This window comes from Sphaerodactylus townsendi, linkage group LG10 (assembly GCF_021028975.2).
Source record: "Sphaerodactylus townsendi isolate TG3544 linkage group LG10, MPM_Stown_v2.3, whole genome shotgun sequence".
Lineage (NCBI taxonomy): Eukaryota > Metazoa > Chordata > Lepidosauria > Squamata > Sphaerodactylidae > Sphaerodactylus > Sphaerodactylus townsendi.
Genome location: NC_059434.1, coordinates 75987168 through 76003411, shown reverse-complemented (window position 1 = coordinate 76003411; position 16244 = coordinate 75987168). Strand labels below are relative to the sequence as shown.

Here is a 16244-nt window from a genome sequence, read left to right as displayed (position 1 = left end):
ACCATGCCTCAGATCAGAGAATCTCTTCAATTTCTGAAACCTCTGAAAGTGTGACTTTTTCTCTTGCTTCACAGGGAAAGCGAAGGAAGACATTTGGCTTGCACTGAGTTTTCTTGCTTCTCCCACCTTCCCCTGTCCACCCAACAGCAATCCCTCCCATACTTTGGGGCAGCAATTCAGAGTGATTGGAAAGGGTTTACAAAAAAACACTGCCTTTCTATTGCTGGAGCAATAGACGGGTGAAATCTACATGCAATTTTCATGGTCTGGCAAAATAACTCCAGTTGTGAGTGTTCAGTGTAGCACAATGTCCAACGATGTAGGGATGCATCCTTACTGGGTGATCTTGGGATAGGCCGTCTCTCTTACCCTAATTTACCTCATAGAATTGGCAGAAGTCAATACGGAGGAGTGGTGAACCATGTGGGCTACCCCAAACTTCTTGGAAGACAGGTTGAATAAAAATGCAATAAATATATTATAACATGGGCGAAGCATGTTGAAGGATTCCAGTTGTATCCTTGAATTGTTGTGCAGCTTGAATTGTTGTGCAGCTGATAGTTTAAACTGGCCCCTCTCCATTTGCTTCTTCAGGAACAGCACTTCATATTTTCAAATGCAAGCACAAAAGCCCCATCGGTCCCACTTTCTCAAAACATTTAGTGAGAGCCACAAAAAGTGTCAACGAGACCCACGGTGTCTGTGGGCACCAGGTTGAGGACCCCTAGGGCAATTTCGCACACAAGTAAAATAGGTTCGACCCAGTTCCCTGAGAAGGGTACTGACCTAGGTCGAAGCCATTGTTGTTCCCCACTGCAACCAGCTTGATCCCAGCTCGGAGGGTGGAATCATCCTGTGCCTCTTCGCCACCCCGTTCCGATTGGCTACTGTTTTGCAGCCATGTTCTGTTATAAAAAAACTGCCATAGGAATGGCAGTTATAAAAAAACTGCCATAGGAATGGAGGAACGAAGGTGGCGTTTTTTGATTGGCCGCTTACATTGGTACGCGGAAACTGTGCACCATTTGTGTGACCAGCCATCGCTTCGAACGCAAGAAAGAAGGGGGGGGGGGAAATTAGGCGCAATTTTCACCGTGGCGGTTCTCCAGCTGTACGCATGCCCGAAACAGTCAGCTGTGATTGGCTGAATAGGGGACTCCTGGCACCAGAGATTCCGCACTTTACTGGAATCGAGCTGGTTCCCTGAAAAAGTAGTAGTTCCCAAATGGAGTCGGAAATTTGACCGTTACACGGGGCGAAGCTGGTACAAAACCACGTCGATCCCAGTGGTTGTGCGGTGCACTTAGGTCGAAGGCAGCTCTAACTTAGGTCGATAACGCAAGTGCGGAATCGACCCTAGACTACTATTTAAGTTTTTCTCTTGTAACTTTTTGTCTTTTAAATGTTTGTCTTCTAGAAGCCTGTATATTGTGGTTTCTCCTCTTGTTTCCAGCACGATAAACTCCAAGATCAATTAGTCTTCTAGGTCAGACATCAGTGAGTCCTGCCACTGTTTCACCCCTACCCTAATTTCCAAGAAGATCTTTCATTATGATGAATTTTGCGGAAGTGACTGATAACTTGGTTCTGACTTGCAAAACTATGTTGTCTGGAAAAGAATATTGTACTCACAATGTAGAAAGCAGGCAAGTGGAAGGGTCATTCTTCCTTATTCCATACGGTGTTACCTCCAAGTCACTTTAAAAGGTGCAGTTTCCTGCTGTAAATCCGTCTTTGTTCCAAACCCTTAATAAGATTTCTAGGATCCCCTTTACCTGCAGTGGAAACCTTTCCTTTGACAGGCCCTAAAATAGTTGCACAATCCTGGCAGATTAAAATTCTACCTGTCCTTCAGGAAATCTCTATCCTTATTCAGTTGAAGAAAGAAAAGGCTTTCTTACCAGATGGGAAAAAAAACGTAGAGCGAGAGGTCTTAGACCCATTAGGACTGTAGTTTGCTTTAAGAAAGATGAAGAAGAATGAGTTTATGAGGTGATTCGTAAGAATCAGCATCTTGTCTGCAGTACCTGTTTTCGTTGCATGAGCAAGAACAATCCAGTTGGTGCTTGCCTATGTAGTTAATCTTCCTTGGGGGCATATACAGGGTTCTGACAAGCCTATTGATTTATCACAGGTCACTTACAGGAGAAACTCAGACTTTTCAAGAAAACAAGAATTTCCCTTGTAAAGTGTCTAACTTGCTTTCTGGCAACCAGGGCTAGGCATTTTGTTCTTTGCATGACCATGCTGGAGTTCAAAGGGTGATACACACAGGAAAATCTGATTGCAAACAGTTGCTAAAATGTGTTGAAAGTGTATTATCCAACATGTGTGGAAGCAGTTTCCAGTGGTGCAGTTGTTCGGTGATACAAGGGAATCAATATGGTTTCAATAGGAAAATGCACGCACGAGGTCAAGGTTGGGGATGGAGGAAACACAAGTAGGCCAACAGAATAGAGGTTGATTATTTGAAATAGATATGTATTCGCTTTTCTGGGAACAGTGTTGTATATGAAAATGTAACAAAGCTTGTAGTTTCTAAAGCAGTGGTGACGAACCTGTGGCACGGGTGCCAGAGGTGGCACTCAGAGCCCTCTCTGTGGGCACACGCAAACAGAGTCGCCCCAACCCACCCACACACATCTAGGCTGGCCTGGGCCACTGGGCTCGATTATTAGCATTAAACCTAAGACCTAGTTTGGAAGCAGTGTAAGAGTAACCCTGTTAAGCACTGTGAACCCCACTGAGATTTTCATGCAAAAGAACTAAAACCACGTTGATCTTTACACAAGAGTAAGCTCGGTTGCTGGCAATGGTTGCTTGCTTCTGAGTAAACCCTCTAGAATTCGTCCATTCACCTGTTGGAAGGATTTACTGCAGTCAAAAACTTACTCCCAAGTAACATGGGGCGGCACAAACTAAAGGTATACTCAGTATTCAGGTTAAACTGCCATGTTGGCACTTTGCGATAAATAAGTGGGTTTTGGGTTGCAATTTGGGCACTCGATCTCGAAAAGGTTCACCATCACTGTTCTAAGGGATTTTATTTATCCCTTTCTACTTGAGAAATCTTGTGGTATTGTTCTTCCTCTTCCCGTGTCTTGGTCAATAAGATGCTTATCTCACAGCCACTACCATCTTGGATTCTTGTGTATCTATACAGTGGCTAAATTTTATTACACACTATAATCATAAAAAATAAGAGTGTCAAGATTGCAGCTGTGGGTTTCCTATGTGTGATATCATCTTGGGTTTGGATGAAAATGCCTTCACACATGCTGAGGCTAATCCAAAAGGATATCAGTGGCTTCTTTTAGTAGAGATGTGGAAACATCTTAACAATGGAAAATTATAGCAAAAAAAATGCTTATAGGATTTGCCAAATAGTTCCTTCAAGGATTGTATGTAATAAAATAAAGATCAGTTGATTAAAGGGCAGGCATATATCTTTGTATTCGATTTAAATCAAATTCTGTTGGAAATGTCTAGCAAGTCCTACATTCAAGGAGAAGGTGGGAAATCCCTTGAATCAGTTATAAGTCTCATCTTCCCTTAACATGATCCAATTGTTGTGATAGATTTGATCATGACAATTAGTATACTTTCTACCAATCATGTTCATGAGAACATAAGAAAAACCCTGCTGGATCAGACCAATGGTCCATCTTGTCTGGCATCCTATCTCACACAGTGGCAAACTAATTCCTCTGAAGGTCCAACAACAGGGCATAGAAGCTGAAGTCTCCATGATGTTTCCTCATGCCCTGGTCTTCAGAGGTTGATTGCCTCTGAATGTGAAGGTTCCCTTTAGTGATCAGAGTTAGAAGCCACTGAGTGTCAACTTTCAACACTCAGTGCATGTTTGACACGATTAGTAAGTAGCAGGAAACAAAAAAAGAAAAGGCGCGATTGGTCCCGCCGCGAATCTCCCGTTCTACGCATGCCTCAAACTCAGCTCGTGATTGGCTGAACGAGAAAGTCATGGTGGTAGCAGTCATGTGACTGTAGCTTCGAAACGTCTGAGGAAGATATTTTTTAAAAGGCGTGCTTTCTGCCCATTCTGCGCATGCTCTCCCGTTCTACGCATGCCACAAAAGCGGCTTGTGATTGGTTGAACGGATGAGGTGTTGTTTCGATGCTTTCCCACTTCGAAGCTTCGAAGCGGTATCAACCTTGTTCCGGCAGAAAAGTGTAGTTCATAACTGCAACAGGGATGTCGCAGTTCTGAGGGGGAGGGGGGAACTGAGACAAAACAAGGTTGAGCTCGGTGGAAGTGGGGATTCACTGAGGCAAACCTAGGTAGAAACCAATACAACTCTGTCAGTGGGGAAAGCCCCAAAGACTTAAAGTTCCCTCTCTGTGTTTCATTGTACTGGATCCTATGAATAGAAGTAGCAGCACCCATTCTATCTTCCCAAAGCTGCTCCTTGGATAACGGGATCTGTGAAAACAGAGCAGGAAAGCACTATAGTGGAGTGCAGCTTGAGGGAAAATAGACAGAAATAATCTCTTTCTTCTCTTTCACTTGCATAAGAAATGTGTATTTCTGTTAAGTCCCATCTTGTTGCTGGAGTCTTTAGCACATCTTGAATTGGAGGAATTATGCTGTCACTTTGTTCTGGTCTGTGAAAGAGGTCAGGTGCAGTGACAAGTTGTTTCAGGCTATCACCTAATGCCTGCCATGAGGTTGCTTCCTGTCGAAATATACAAACAAAATGGAGGATTAGAAGATATTGTTGCTACTTCTGACAGCTCCCATAATTCAGAGCGAAGGGGAAGAATGACTCAGGCCCTCCCCAAGTCCTCTACCAGAATACATCAAAAAGTCTAAAGCCATTCATTCACCTTGTCTTATGCTATGGAAGCATTCAGAAGTATCAACCGGGATTTAAGCTGTTTCTAAGCATTTCCCACCTGGGCCCAAAGCAAGGGGCTGAAGGTCCTTTATGTACACTGGGAAGACTTGAGGGAGGAAAGTTCTCAAGAGCTTGTGAAGTCTTGGAAGCTAAGCAAGGTCAGCCCTGGTCAGCACTTGGCTGAGAAGCCACCAAGGAAGTCCAGGGTTGCTACACAGAGACAGGCAAATCATCTCTGTTCAGTGGCGCAGGAGGTTAAGAGCTCGTGTATCTAATCTGGAGGAACTGGGTTTGATTCCCAGCTCTGCCGCCTGAGCTGTGGAGGCTTATCTGGGGAATTCAGATTAGCCTGTACACTCCCACACACGCCAGCTGGGTGACCTTGGCAGGGCTAGTCACATGCCGAGGATGCGGCTTCTCGGGCTCTGCCATTTTACCTCACAGGGGTGTTTGTTGTGGGGAAGGGCAGGAGATTGTAAGAAGTTGTGAAGCCGTGCCCAGGTCTCCTGCCCGGGAGAGGGGATATAAATCAAAACTCTTCTTCTCTTTGCAGGAGAAAGAGGGGGATATAAATCCAAAACTTTCTTCTCTTTTTCTTGTAGAAAATTCTTGTAGGGTTGAAGAATTTCGCAGATCCAGCACCATCTTGGTGGCAAAAAAAAGGGAAAAAGAAAAAAACCCCAAACCCTGTCACATCCAACATTTTGTGGAGACCTCATCAGAAACCTTGGATTCAGTCCTTGCTCTTTTGCTTTTCCTGGTATTTCCTGCCATTATCAGATTTTAAAACCCATTAAAACCCTTCAGCACTTGATAAATTTAATTAAACATATTATGCAGCAACTGTAGAGGGTTGTGTGTTTGTGTTGTGAGTCCTACTCGGCTTTTTAGACACAAGTTGATTTCTGTTCAGCTGCACCGAGGCTTTGAATTTCAAATGTCGTGGGTCAGAAAGAAAGTTAATTATATGCATGTGTGCATGTGTGTGTACAAATGTATATAATTATGATTACATCAATGATATATACAATTGAGAAGAAGTGCTAGTACAATTAGTTAACTATTTAAGATGATCACAACTAGCAAATTAAGATGATCACAACTAATATTAATACAGGGAAAAAAGTGTTTTTATGCTTTGGCATAATGTTTTAAGAGTAATTAAGGAAGTCTTTTCTGCTTTCAGCATTTTACTGATAATTTCGTCTACTGCTAATTGTCCATTCTTCTGTGTGTAGCTTTATTATTAAATTCTTTTTCTTCTTGGAAAATTGCAAGCTTCCTTCAGCATATTTTTGCAGGGAGACAAACAGCGTGTATGTTATATAAATAAATAAAAAGTCTGAAGCACTTTTCAGTCATTAAGCCTTTGGCAATCCCACCTCATATATCAGGAGAGCATGCTACCCATAATCTCTCAATATTCATACTTGCTATTTTATGTGAATACTACAGCCTAAATCCTCTAGCTCAGTGTTTACCAACCTTTTCGAGGTCAGGGTACCCCGTCCTCACTCTTCATATCTCACGGTATCCCTGCCGCCACCCTCCACCTTCCCCTCCCATTGCCCCTGCTTGCCACACACCCCACCTTCCCCTCCCAGGGTGAAGGGTAGCGCGGGGGGGGGGGGTGGCTGCTGACCTTGTGGCAGGCCCTGCCCCATATGGGCCAGCTCCATGTCCTTGCTGGCATCGGTGGGAGACATCACAAAAATGAGGGGGGGGGGGCGGTAGTGTTGCCATGGTACCCCTGGGACATGCTCACGGCACCCCAGGGTACCAGGGAACCCTGGTTGAGAATGGCTGCTCTAGCTTCAGCACACCCAAATGTGTACTCACAACGGCTCTGCATATCTGATTGTGCACAAAGGGTGGAAAATAAGTATGTTGCCCTATTCATTTATCCCCAGTTCAGACAAACTATGATTTCTGTTTCACCTCAGTTTCAGTCCAGAGTTTATAGTTGGGCAGTTGTTTGAAGCTCTTGTAAATGTCCTACGTCACAGAGCTATTCTGGGAATGAGCAACCAAAAAAGAAAAAAAGGATTGTATGCCGTGTTGCTGAGGAAAAACATTTAATAAATTAACAATAATTGACAACTTTTTTAAAAAAAAATACTTATTCGTTTTTTGTGGTGTCACATATGGCCAGCAAATTAGCAGTTCGTTTATTAATGAAAGTAAATTAGTAGACCTAATAGGCTCACCTGCCTATTTAAATTGGGTTACCAGAGCTAACCAGCTCTCTGAAATGCTGTTAGTCACTTTCTTTTACTGGATAAGCCTCAGTGGCAGTTCTTTGCTCAGGCAAATGAAAGTTGTGAGAAGGTTAGCACACATTTAGTAAGACACAACATTTCAAATAAGGCTGTCTCAAAGATGACCATTCTAATGGTGGGGTTTACCTCAAGTTCTTCATTGGGAGTGAATATCAGAATTATGTCAACATTTTGAAGGACGATTTAAATTGACCAGGATTAAGTTTACTCTGTAGTTGTAACTGTGACCATGGCTGAATAGTTTTGGATTTTTTTTTATGATTATGGTGATCTTTTTGGCTTATTTGAGACAGTCACATTTAAAAAGAACATTCAAATGACCATTTTAAGAGCAGTGTGAAGTTGTGATTGAAGTGTGCCATTTGGATTTACATGACATGTCAAAGAAACAGGTTTATGTGGTTCCTGGATGACTCCAGAGGTGAAAACTTTAGGTGTATTATTAAGAAAGGATTGTCATTTTCTGTCGTCTATTTGATTCTGTATTAATGGACTGACTCACTTGTCTGAGAAACACCTACAAATGAACATATAAATCTACTTTATACTGAATCAGACCAATGGCCAATCGGGGAGCGAGGGGGGGGCAGTTGTGTTGCTTTCCAGTTTTATAAAGGCAACTTCAAAACAAAATGTGGGTAATTTAGAACAGATTTAAAACATATGCAGCACTGATTTTTTAAAAAATCCATTTTCTCACTCCTCATTTTTTAAATACATTTTCTTCCACCTAAGGAAAAAAATATTATCAGAGTCATTTTGTGGCTGGAATGAGGGCCTTTCGTTGTCAAATTGCTGATTTTCACGTCTTCCATCACATCTATTCAACTACACAGTTCTTTCTCCAAGAACACATCTGCTGCACACAGTTCTTGGCAGCACAAACTGATGGGATTACAAGCAACTATGAAGCCACTCCAGGCATTTGAGTGAACTCTGGCCATTAAGCTTGAGCATTTGCAATTCTTTATTAACAGTGGTTCAAACTTTTTTGCCAGGCAATACCAGGACAGGAGGTGAAAACCCAGACTTGGACTAAAATCTCCTGGCTACAGGCTATATTCCCTCTCCCACTATTGCCAAACAGGAATCGTTTTTAATTCCAGATTTTTAAATAATTGCTGGTCCTGCAGGAATGTGGATTTACAATCACCTTGCAACTTGCTTGAACTCTTTGTGACACCCACGGATAGATTCCTTCCACCTGTAGTACATTTTTACATCATCCACCCACCAATCTTTTCCGTAGGAATAATATTCATTTGGGAATGTTTTTTTTCCACATCTGAACTTTACTTTCACATACAGAAGAGTGTGTGTTGGGGGGGGAGGGTGCGTTGTAATACTGGGGAAATAATATTTTCCACTGTTGGCAGAGCAAGGAGGGGAGTTATTGTTTTTTTTTGTGGGTGGTGAAGCATGGTGAAATCTCTGTAGCCAGAGCAGTGGTTAAATTACATCTCCACATGTCAGGGGCAGCGAATTTTTGGTGCCTTTCATGGCTCTTTTTAGTGACATAACTAAAATATATTCAATAGAATTTCACCATGCAAATATGCTTCATTTGCCCAATTTATTCTGGGCTTAAATTTTCGTTGTTGCAGTATTTACGCTGTTACGATGTTGATCTTTTATAGAGTGCCCATAACTCTGGCTATAATGCGAAGCAGCTGTTGAAACATCCAGGTTTAAGTTATTAACACTTCAGTGAATAATGTTTAAGAAAATCTTGTCCATGAAATTTCTTGCAGTAATGTAACTGTATTTTGTAATAAGGTTTAGCCATGCCCTGGATGGTCCAGGCTAGCCCACTGTCTTCAGATCTCAGAAGTTCATCTGGATCAGCCCTTGCTAGTATGTGGATGGGAGACCACCATGAAAGTCCAGTGTCACTACACAGAAGCCAGTGATGGCAAACCATTCCTTCCTTGTATTGTCGAAGGCTTTCACGGCCGGATTCAACTGGTTGTGGTGGGTTTTCTGGGCTATGTGGCCGTGGTCTGGTGGATCCTGTTCCTAATGTTTCGCCTGCATCTGTGGCTGGCATCTTCAGTGCCTCTTGCTACTGTACGGTCTGGATGTCTTGCCTAACTGAAGGAAATGCTTTTGGGATTCATATAAGGACAAAACAATATATTCTAGAGGTGAAGTAACAACTACAGGCCTTTGAAAATGCTATGTAATTTTATTTACTATGTGTAATATGGAGTTAGCATTGAATATCAGTATCTTGTATTGAGGTGCCCTGGTGTGGGTAGCCCAAGATGTCTCAGTCTTGTCAGATCTCAGAAGCCAAGCAGGGTTGGCCCTGGTTAGTTCTTGAATGGGAGATCACCAAGAAATATCAGGGTCGCTAGGGACGGGCAGGCAATGGTAAACCACCTCTGAATTATCTTGCCTTGAAAATCCTGCAGGGCTGCCATAATTTGCTAGCGACTTGATAGAAAAATAAAAATACCTATTGAACCAGATCTTTGGTCCCTCTCTTTGTATTTTGTCAGTTCTGACTTGTAGTAACTTCCCATCAACTCTGTATGATGTAAATTTCGTTGTGCATGCACAATGACAATAAAATGCTTATGCTTATGCTTATGTATGACTGTGATGTTTTTAGGACTGTGAAGGATTACTTTTCAAAGGTGGGTTGAAACTGAGTCCAATCAAGCATTTGTTTGCCTGGAGAACAAAATTTCACCTGAATTTTGTGGAAATACTGCTCTTAATAAAGAACCTGAAGAAAGTATGCATGTACATTCTTAAAACAAGCTATTTCTTGTTTCCTTAGGTAACATGCATGTATCACTAGCTGAAGCCCTGGAGGTTCGGGGAGGACCACTTCACGAAGAAGAAATATGGGCTGTATTGAATCAAAGTGCCGAAAGCCTTCAAGAGTTGTTCCGTAAAGGTAAGGGTTTGGCAGAATAGTTGGGTGGTAGCCAGAAATGCAGGGTGAGTTGAGCCTCAGGGTTTACCTGTGGAGGGGGGAAGAGTACTATTATAGGTTTATACAAAACAACAAACGTCTTAATAGAACTGTCTTGTTATGTTGAAAGTTATTCAATATTAAGTAATTTCTGTGGGTTGGGATTCATCGACTCCCTTTATGCTAAGTCGTCTTTTAAGGAGGACTTCTCTGTATTGCAGAAGGAAATCATAGGACCCAATGGTGGAAGGAAGTCTTTGCATCTTAGCTGTTAAAATTAAGATTTCATTTCAGTGCAGTTGAAAAATAACAGCCTGTTGTTTTTAGATAATTTCAGTTCTTCTTGGCTAGATGACTATTTCTTGGTGGGCTGCTAGGTAGAGTACTGTTGCATTTTTATCCCACCCTTTCACCCAGTGGCTCAGGGTTGAGGACAGGAAATGGAAGGAGGGCATCAGGGGATTGTATCTAGTTAATTAAGATACATTTCTAGCTCAGTGTATTTGTTACAAGATATATGTAACCAGCCTGCTATATGTTATTACTGCCGCTCTGGGACATTCTTTCCTTGATCTTTGCTTTATGCCTTTACACGCCAGTAGATAACTAGGCTTTCCCCTGACACTTTTGTCTCATGGGAAACGGGATTTTTTCCGTTGCCCTGTGGGGGCAGGATGCCTTTATCTCTATCTTTCGCCAACCTTGGGGCACCTTAGCTCCAAACTAACTCTTTCTCACATTCCTTGGGAAAATGGGAGGGCGGATTAACATCAGAATAAAATTGATAGCAAAATCTAGGTTCTCCTGAACTGGTTTTGGCCACCTGGGTGCTTCAGTACCTATCAATAAACACTACTGATCAACAATACAGAGTCCGTTTATTGCATCAAGGTCCGAGACCTAACAGCGGGTTGCATTGTGAGCATGATGACATCAGTTTCAGAAGCTTTGATTCTAATTCTAGGAATTCCCACGAACTCTATGGTTTTATTGTAGAGTTTCCAGTTATTCCTAGGACTACCACCATCCCTTTTAGGTTTTCTTCAGAAATGGCTCATCACGCTCATGATGCAAGTGAGCAGCTCGGTACAGGGGATCCCCCACCCAAACAGTAGGCTTGACAGCCCTATTCTCCTACATTTTATCTTCACAACAATCCTATGAAATAGGCTAGCAGAGAATGATGAGACCAGCAGTACTGCCTGCACATCTTCTCCTTTATCTCTTCACAAGCAGGGGAGCGGGGTGGGGGGTGAGGAAAGCTAAGCATATAAGGATCTGAAATAACTGTACAGGGTCGGGTTTCCACAGCCTCCTCCATTCCAGCTACAAGAGTGTATGATGTTAATAAAAGTTGACATTTGCATCAATAAGTCTGATTTATCAACATTATAAAAAGTGAACTGAATAAATGGTCATACTGGAAGTTCTCATCCAATGCCTTTGGAACTCTGGCTTTGTGATGACATATTTGGTGTAGAATTAGGGAGTAGGGCCTCGGGCATTTTCTCCTCCCACTCCAAGCTTCTTAAAACAAAAAGCAGTCTCAAAGAGCAAACAGTTTTGCAGTTCCAAAAACCATTCTCTGCCTGAGTGCACAGACACAGAGGTACCAGGGAGGGGGACACAGCAATTTATCTGAATAAACACAATTGTGCATATATGGTTTTCCATTTTGCTTTAAGAAACAAAGATATCTACTGTTTCCTCTTATTTCCTTTCTTTCTTCATTTCCTTCTGACATTTTCCTTCTCACTGAAATCAATTTAATGTAGTCTGACTCAGTATGGCATTCTTAGAGGCAGGAAAACACTGTGAGGGGTTTTCACCTGCTTTAGGATTGCTTTTATATGCTATGCAAAGGGCTGTATAGATGGAAGGATGCATGATATTACTGTATTGTCGGAGGCTTTCACGGATGGATTCAACTGGTTCTGGTGGGTTTTCCGGGCTGTGTGGCCATGGTCTGGTGGATCTTGTTCCTAACATTCCTAAAGTGTGTAACAGACTTCCCTCTGTGATGCACCTCTGAAGATGCCAGCAAAACGTTAGGAACAAGATCCACCAGACCACGGCCACACAGCCCAGAAAACCCACCACAACAGGGGTAGGGAACCTTTAACACTCAAAGAGCCATTTGGACCCGTTTTCCACGGGAAAAGAAAACACTTGGAGCCGCAAATAATTTTTGACATTTAAAATAAAGATAACACTATATATATAGGGTTTTTTTTAACCTTTTACTCCGCTCATTCTGAGAAGCGCATGGATGTGCCCGCCCTGCTGCCTGCAGGGCGGGCAAGGATGAAGCCGGCGGCTCGGCCTTGCCGGACGCCGGGAAAGCACTCGCCCAGCTCCAACGGGGCGGGCGACAGGGGAAGCCCGCGGCGTGGCGCGGCCGACCGTGGGCAGTTGGTGCGCCCGCCCTGCTGCCTGCAGGGGAGGCAAGGATGGGGCCGGCGGCTCGGCTCATGGAGCCACAGTGCAAGGGCAGAAGAGCCGCATGCGGCTCTCGAGCCGCAGGTTCCCTACCCCTGCACCACAACCACATGATATTACTGTTTATCATTCTTCACTGCTCTAGTAATATTACTTAGCTTTTATATTAGGAAGAACTTTCTGACTGTCAGGGCTGTTCGACAGTGGAATTCACTGCCTCAGAGATGCAGGCAAAACGTTAGGAACAAGATCCACCAGACCACGGCCACACAGCCCAGAAAACCCACCACAACAACATGATATTACTGTTTATCATTCTTCACTGCTCTAGTAATATTACTTAGCTTTTATATTAGGAGGAACTTTCTGACTGTCAGGGCTGTTCGACAGTGGAATTCACTGCCTCAGAGAGTGGTGGAGTCTCCTTTGGAGGTTTTTAAACACAAGCTGGATGAACATATGTCGGGAGTGCTTTGATTGTGTGTTCCTGCATGGCAGGCAGTTGGACTTAATTGCCCTTGTGGTCTCTTCCAACTCTATGATTCTATGATTCTACATTACACTGCTGAGTATTCAAAAGTAGTTATGCTTACAAAATCGCAAGCTGAAACTTTCCCCAGATTCGGGAATTCTTCTTTGACAAATCAGGATGGTGGAATCTGTAGGTCTTCCAAAGTTATATTTTCGGAAAGCACGTGTATCTAGCAAAAATCATTTTAAAAGATGACTGCCACAGCAGTCATTCTAAAGTTAAACCATTAATTAACTGTTGATTTTATGTGTCTAACGAGCACAAATGGGGGTTTATTTAGCCCACATGGACTTTGTTTGAAGTCCCTTTTTATATTCCTTTTGGTTACCAAAAAACATTACTCTTCTTCCGTAGAAAGTCTACAAAATCATTTTTTTTCTGTCAGGAAAACTGACAAGAGATGGATATAGGAATAAACTTTCTGTCTTGTGTGAAATCTGTTTGTGTGATTTTTACTCCTCTCTCCCTTGCTGATATGGGCTCAGAGCAGCTCACTATAATATAAAAGACAATAAATTTTATAATATGCAGTAAAATCAACAAGTTATCAGCTTTCTGAAATTTTCTTTTTTCTTGCTCACTAAAAACCAGAAAGGAACCCAACCCCCAGAAGAATCCATGGAATAATACCGTGTTTCCCCGAAAATAAGACAGTGTCTTATATTAATTTTTGCTCCCAAAGATGGGCTATGTCTTATTTTCAGGGGATGTCTTATTTTAATGTGTTCTGTTCGTCAGGCATGCTTCCAAACAAAAACTTTGCTACGTCTTACTTTCGGGGGATGCCTTATATTTCACACTTCAGCAAAACCTCTACTACAGCTTATTTTCAGAGGATGTCTTATATTCGGGGAAACAGGGTAGCCCGGTGGGACTGATGGATTCTGTTCACTTCCATTTAAAAAGTTTCACAAGGATTATCTCAATAATTATCATAACATAAGAACATAAGAAGAGCTCTTCTGGATCAGACTAGTGGTCCATCTGGTCCAGGTGACCAACTTGTTCCTCTGGAAATTCAACAACAGGGCACGAAGGGTGAGGCTTTTCCCTGCTGTTTCCTCCCGGCCCTGGTTTTCAGAGGTCGGCTGCTTTGAACGTGAAGTCACTGTAGTCACCCTGGCTAGAAGCCACTTATAGACTTATCCTCCACGAATCTGTCTAATCCCATTTTAAAGCTGTCTGTGCCTGTGGTACCATGAAATAGTAGTATGGTGTATAGAACCTTTCTAAAATAATTTTTTTTAAATTTCCCAGCAACAAAAAAGAAGTAGAAAGACAGTAACAATAATAAAAATAGCAATAGTAAAAAAAAATCCAAATATTTTCTTAGTTGCAGTTCTGGGCACTGAGAGAACTAGTATAATTATGTCAGATAATGCTCTATAATGTATATAGGGCAGAGGTGGGATCCAGCAGGTTCTCACAGGTTCCCGAGAGTAGGTTACTAATTATTTGTGTGTGCCGAGAGGGGGTTACTAATTGGTGATTTTGCCACGTGATTTTTGCCTTAGTTACGCCCCTCCACTCAGCAGTAGCGCACAGAACTTGAAGCAGTCTAGCAGGAGGTGCACCAGCGTGCATGGCAGCCTGCGCCTTGTGCATTCGTTTCCTGCCCAAGGACCGGCGCAGCGGCTGCGTCCTTGTCACAGCCCCGCCCAGGAATGCCCCGCCCAGGAATGCCCGGCCACGCCCCCTTCGTGCCCCACTCAGCCCCATTGGTGCTACGCCACAGTTTGAATCCCACCACCATGGAAACCTGTTACTAAAATGTTTGGATCTCACCACTGATATAGGGGTATGAACCAAGGTCATGACACACACAAGACCTGAACCCAGGATCTGCTATTTGATAACTTGGTGTCTTACAAAACAGTCCTAAACAATGTTATGCTCTTCCAAGCTCCCTGACTTCAGTGGACCTAGAAGGGTCAAACTTTATTGAGGACTGCATTGTAAATCACTATGCATAACTTCTATGTGCTTAGAGTGAAATAACTCTACATAGGATTGCATTGAATGTGGTGGAACAATGCCCCAGGTCTGAACCATAGTTTACTGGCAAGACATCTGAAGGTTTCTTTTCTTGTATCTCCACCCATCCTTTGGACAGGGAAAAAGTATTTTGCACACTACCCTGTTGTACTCTGCCAGGGAATTAGAAAGCATCGCCAATTAAAAAAAAAAAGAAACTGTCTCCTTTTGCTAGCTCTGGGAGTCTTCTCCTGTAAACAGCAGCCACAGCAAAGCAGCTAATTGGATTGAATCAGTCTCTAATCTAAGATAAGGGATGGCAGAGGCTCCCCGCTGGGCAGAAGGCAGCCCACACAAAGACCTGTAAGCAAAACTTAGATTTAATCCAGCAAGGCAGGTCTTGATTCCATAAGGACCCCATTAGCAGGAGGGTCCTACCGTGTTTCCCCGAAAATAAGACAGTGTCTTATATTAATTTTTGCTCCCAAAGATGTGCTATGTCTTATTTTCAGGGGATGTCTTATTTTTCTGTGTTCTGTTTGTCAGGCATGCTTCCAAACAAAAACTTTGCTACGTCTTAACTATTGGGGGATGCCCTATATTTCGCACTTCAACAAAACCTCTACTACGTCTTATTTTCCGGGGATGTCTTATATTCGGGGAAACAGGGTAGTCCTAGCTTCAGTCAACTTACTTACAGGCCATTGACCTCTACAAGAAACAGGGCCTTCTCAGATGCTACTCCAGAAGTCTGGAATGGCCGGTCACAGATTGGTGCTTTCCGCACAATAAAATGTCTTGTGGCAGGAAATGAAGCGTTTCCTCTGAAGAGTCCTACGTAGCTTTTAGCCCAAAATGTTCTAATTCCAGCCTCAAAACAATTTATTTGCATCCCATTTCCTAGCAATTCTTTTTCTGAAAGCGCTTTGAAAATGTTTTCACTTGCTGTGCATAGGTCTTTAAAATGTTTCCCTCACCTCCTGGACTTCCTCATTGGTGCCATTTTCTGAGCTAACACCAGTCATCTCACACTGTATTTTAGTCATTTTTTAAAATACAGATTTTGTGGGGGTCATGTCTCTGTAGCTTCAGTGACATGATCCCTAGAGAATCGCAGCACAAGGCTTTGAAGCTTCATAGCATCCGATCCACAGCTCTTTAAAAAAAAAACAGAATTATCACAAGATGGCAGGCAGGTATTGTTTTGAGGAGGTGAGTGCAAACAAAAGGGGGAGGGGATT

The 16244-nt window shown here is 42.8% G+C and overlaps 1 protein-coding gene across 1 annotated transcript in view; it reads left to right on the top strand.

Moving 5' to 3' along the window:
- The window catches only part of PTPN13 (protein tyrosine phosphatase non-receptor type 13), a 187154-nt gene that overhangs the window by 33362 nt on the left and 137548 nt on the right, over window positions 1–16244 (top strand). The window contains 1 exon segment of the mRNA XM_048509456.1: window positions 9921–10040. Within this exon segment, the coding sequence (XP_048365413.1) occupies window positions 9926–10040 (115 nt within the window). The 5' untranslated portion in view covers window positions 9921–9925.